Here is a 3,876-nt window from a genome sequence, read left to right as displayed (position 1 = left end):
AGAGAGAGAGCAGGAGCCAGGGGCAGAGGGAGAGAAAGAGAAAATCTCAAGCAGGATCCGCACTCAACATGGAGCCTGACACAGGGTTCAATCCCATGACCGAGGGATCATGACTTGAGCTGAAATTAAAAGTTGAATGGTCAACTGAACCACTTGGGTGCCCAGTATGATCTAACTTTTATGTGGAATCTAAGAAAGTCAGATTCACATAAACAGAGGGTACAGGGCTGGTTGTCAGGTGGGGGGGATGTGGGAAATGGGGAAATGTTGGTCAAAGGCTACAAGCTTTCAGTTATAAGATGAATAACCTCAAGGGAATCTAACATACAACATGGTGACTGTAGCTAACAATACTGTACTGTATACTTGAAAATGCTAAGAGAGTAGATCTTAAATGTTTCACCGTGACCACCACAGGAAAAAAAAAATGTGTTTATGGGACATGATAGATGTGTTAACAAACAGTCTTGTGATAATCATTTCGTAACATATACATGTATCAAATCATTACAATGTACACCGTAAGCATACACAATGTTATATGTCAATTATCTCTCATTTTATAAATAAAATTTATAAATTTATCTCATTTTATAAATAAAACACTAAACTTAGTAAATTTCCAAGATTAAAATCATAAGGCATATGTTCTCTGGCAACAGAACGAAATGACAAATATGTAACAATGAAATATCTTTTAAACTCTCAAATATACAATAATTAAGCACTATCTTCTATAATAGCTCAAAGGTTAAAGAAGAGGTGCTGGAAAAAAAAAAGAAAATAGTGCAAAATGAATGTAAAAATTACCAAAAATTGGCAGTTTTCGGCTAAAGTGGTGTTTAGGTAAAGGGTATAAATGTTTATATGAGAAAAAAGCAACACTCAAATCAATAATCCAAATTTTCACTTATAAACTAGAAATGAAGAAAAAAGACATTGCCCGGCATTTCTAAACTTTTCACATCCAAGTGATACTGAAAGCATTCTTTCTTTTCCTAGACCTGGGTGCGTAGATTCAGCCTTGCAGATCAGAGGGAAAAAGTAGGTCCCTATAGTTCAGAGGTCATAGACTGGATCCACAAACTCAGATCTAGTGAAAAAAAAAAAAATCACCCTATTCCTCTCTTCTCCATTCCCATACTGACAGTCCCATTCACAAGGAACGGGAAGACTATCATGATCCACGCTTTTTGGGTTTACTTAGTAACTCAGAGAAGAAGGACAGAAGGATGTGTTTCACAAACACTCCTAGCCCCAAAAGATAGATAATAATAAGAATAGAACAAACGTAAGGAGTGGAACTGAGAACATCTTTATCTCGTCATCATTGTAAACAATAAGAACACAGGAATGTTCCATGCCATACTAAGTGGGAATTTTCAATTAGAACAGTGCTCCTCAAATTTAATGTGTTTACAAATCACCTATGATTTGATTAAAACACAAGTTTGGATATAGTGCATCTAAGGTGCAGAACGTGGTGCTCCTACATTTCTAACAAAGTCCAAGGTGATGCTGTTGCTGCTGGTGTATGGACCACATGTTGAGGTGCAAGAATGCAGATTTATAAGTTAAGCTCATCTTTTCCCCAGACTTGAGATTTTTAGCTGAGATATTTGAGACTTATTCATAGAGAATATAAAAATACATCATTAGAATACAAAGATATTGAGCCCAAGTTTTAGTGATGATTCATTGGAAATCAGGGTCAGTCCCATCTTAGTGACCTATTTCCTCTGAGGACATTTTTCAAGGCTTGCTTTACATCCTTGTTCCGCAGACTGTATATCAATGGATTAAGCACCGGACTTACAAAAGTGTAGAAGACAGCTATTATTTTGGATTCCTCTACAGTCTTATCTGTTGGTGGTCTTACATACATGCAGAAGAGCGTCCCATAAAAGAGAGTCACAGCCATCATGTGGGAGCCACAGGTGGAGAATGCCTTGCGTCTGCCCTCTGCCGATTTGATCCGGAGGATGGCACCAATAATGAAGGCATAGGACACCAGGATGATGCAGAGGGAGTTGGAGAGATTGAAGCCAGCTGATACGAGCATGGCATGCTCTTTGACATACGTATCAGAGCAAGAAAGCTTAATCAGTGGTGGGTCAGCACAGTAGAAGTGGTTGATGACATTGGATCTACAGAAGTTCAAGCGGAAGGTCAGGATGGCCTGGAACAGCCCATCTGAGAAGCCATAGACATAAGGCAATGTGGCCAAACAGAGGCAGATACGCCTGGACATTTTCATACTATAGTGCAGAGGGTTACATATGGCCACGTAGCGGTCATAGGCCATTGCCGCCAGCATGTAAAACTCAGTGAGGAGAAGTGCAATGAAAATGTAACATTGCGTAAAGCAGCCAACAAAGGTGATGGTCTTCTTCTCCGATAAGAAATTAGTCAACATCTGTGGGGTTGCATTTGAGGTGTAACACAAGTCCACAAAGGCCAAATTAGTGAGGAAGAAGTACATGGGTGTGTGGAGGCGAGAGTCCAGTCTGATCAACAGCATCATGCCCAGGTTGCCCGAGAGGGTGACAAGATACAAAACCAGAAACAGCACAAAGAGGAGAAGTTGGAGTTCAGGCCGGTCTGTGAGCCCCAGGAGAATGAATTCTGTTATTGCACTGGCATTTGAGATGGACATTTTCTGAGAGTCTGGACCTGCGTTGGAAACAATGGAAGTCAAGCAGACAGAAAGGTACAAATCCTACTTCTGACTGTTGAAATGATTTTCCTCAATATCTCCATGTGTCATTCAAAATGAACGTTACCATAAACAGACTTTGTGCTTCTGCTAAGCCATTATTTCATTTGTCTTTGTATGGAATTACTATTATATTTCTCTCTGTATAACTGTAGTCGCACCTATAGCTATACCTATAGATAACTGTACATAATACCTATTCCGTTATCCATGTTTACAACTGAGCTACACGTCCCCTCTCCCCCTTCAAAATTTTTTCCTCTCAAACTGTACTTATCCGATAAGGTGCAGTATGTCTTATGCATCCAGCACACCCTACATACCTCTAACTCACTCTGTAGCACATTCTATCACATTTCTGCTCATTCTATCTACTTTCCACTCCTCATATATTCCTTCCTCCGGGACAGGGACAAAGTCCAGCTCATTATCGAACTGTGACTTCTAATTGCACATTTACAGATTCAATTTTAGGAAAGAAAAGAAAAGAATAGTGGAAGCATGAAAAATGGATTAATTACATATGTTTTACTCATCTCTGTATCCCAATGGAGCTTGTCATGATGTCGTGCCCTCAGGAGAATTAAGAGCTTTTTGAATTTAGTGTATAAAACAATTGCTGCAAAGGCTTCATAAGAAAAGTTACAGGAAGTTTATGTGAGATACTTTCATGTGGGATATGGGGAACTTCATATGTAACAAGTAACCAGGAGATTATAATGCAGATGTTCCCAGATTCACAATTTTAAAAAGGACAATCACTTTGGTCTAATAAACTTACAGCAAATAAACGAGTGAAGAATCATCTAATCAAATGAATTCTCACTCACTATTTTGAGAACATTCTACAGCAATATAGATATATAATGTGCTGATAAGTAAGTACATTTTGCATGGTTAGTATTTAAGTTGTTAATCACAACTTCTACCTATCCAGAAGTAGGACAAGTTCTATGGGTTTTTTGCTCTCCTTTACATCATAACCAGTGCTTAGTTTCATCTTCCTTTTTCTCAAATGTTCTTTTTCTTGCCCTTCCTCTCATATTCAATTTTTTGAACCCTGCCCAATTCTTGTCTCATTTCAAAATGAGTCACTGAAACTTACTTTAGTATAGGTTTTAGAGAGACAACAGCAATGTCTTTTTGTGCTTTATCTCCTT

At 38.5% G+C, this 3,876-nt stretch overlaps 1 protein-coding gene across 1 annotated transcript; it reads right to left on the bottom strand.

Annotated features, from left to right (window-relative positions):
* Positions 1-1,711: 1,711 nt before the first annotated feature.
* On the bottom strand, positions 1,712-2,662 carry LOC121043794 (olfactory receptor 5M11). Its single transcript, XM_040495794.1, has one exon. It carries the CDS (start codon positions 2,654-2,656, stop codon positions 1,712-1,714), a length of 945 nt encoding a protein of 314 aa, XP_040351728.1. The 5' UTR covers positions 2,657-2,662.
* Positions 2,663-3,876: the final 1,214 nt, after the last annotated feature.

Source organism: Herpailurus yagouaroundi, unplaced genomic scaffold (genome assembly GCF_014898765.1).
Source record: "Herpailurus yagouaroundi ecotype Mexico unplaced genomic scaffold, PumYag 187, whole genome shotgun sequence".
In the NCBI taxonomy this organism is placed as follows: domain Eukaryota; kingdom Metazoa; phylum Chordata; class Mammalia; order Carnivora; family Felidae; genus Herpailurus; species Herpailurus yagouaroundi.
This window is presented reverse-complemented; position numbering and strand designations above follow the sequence as displayed.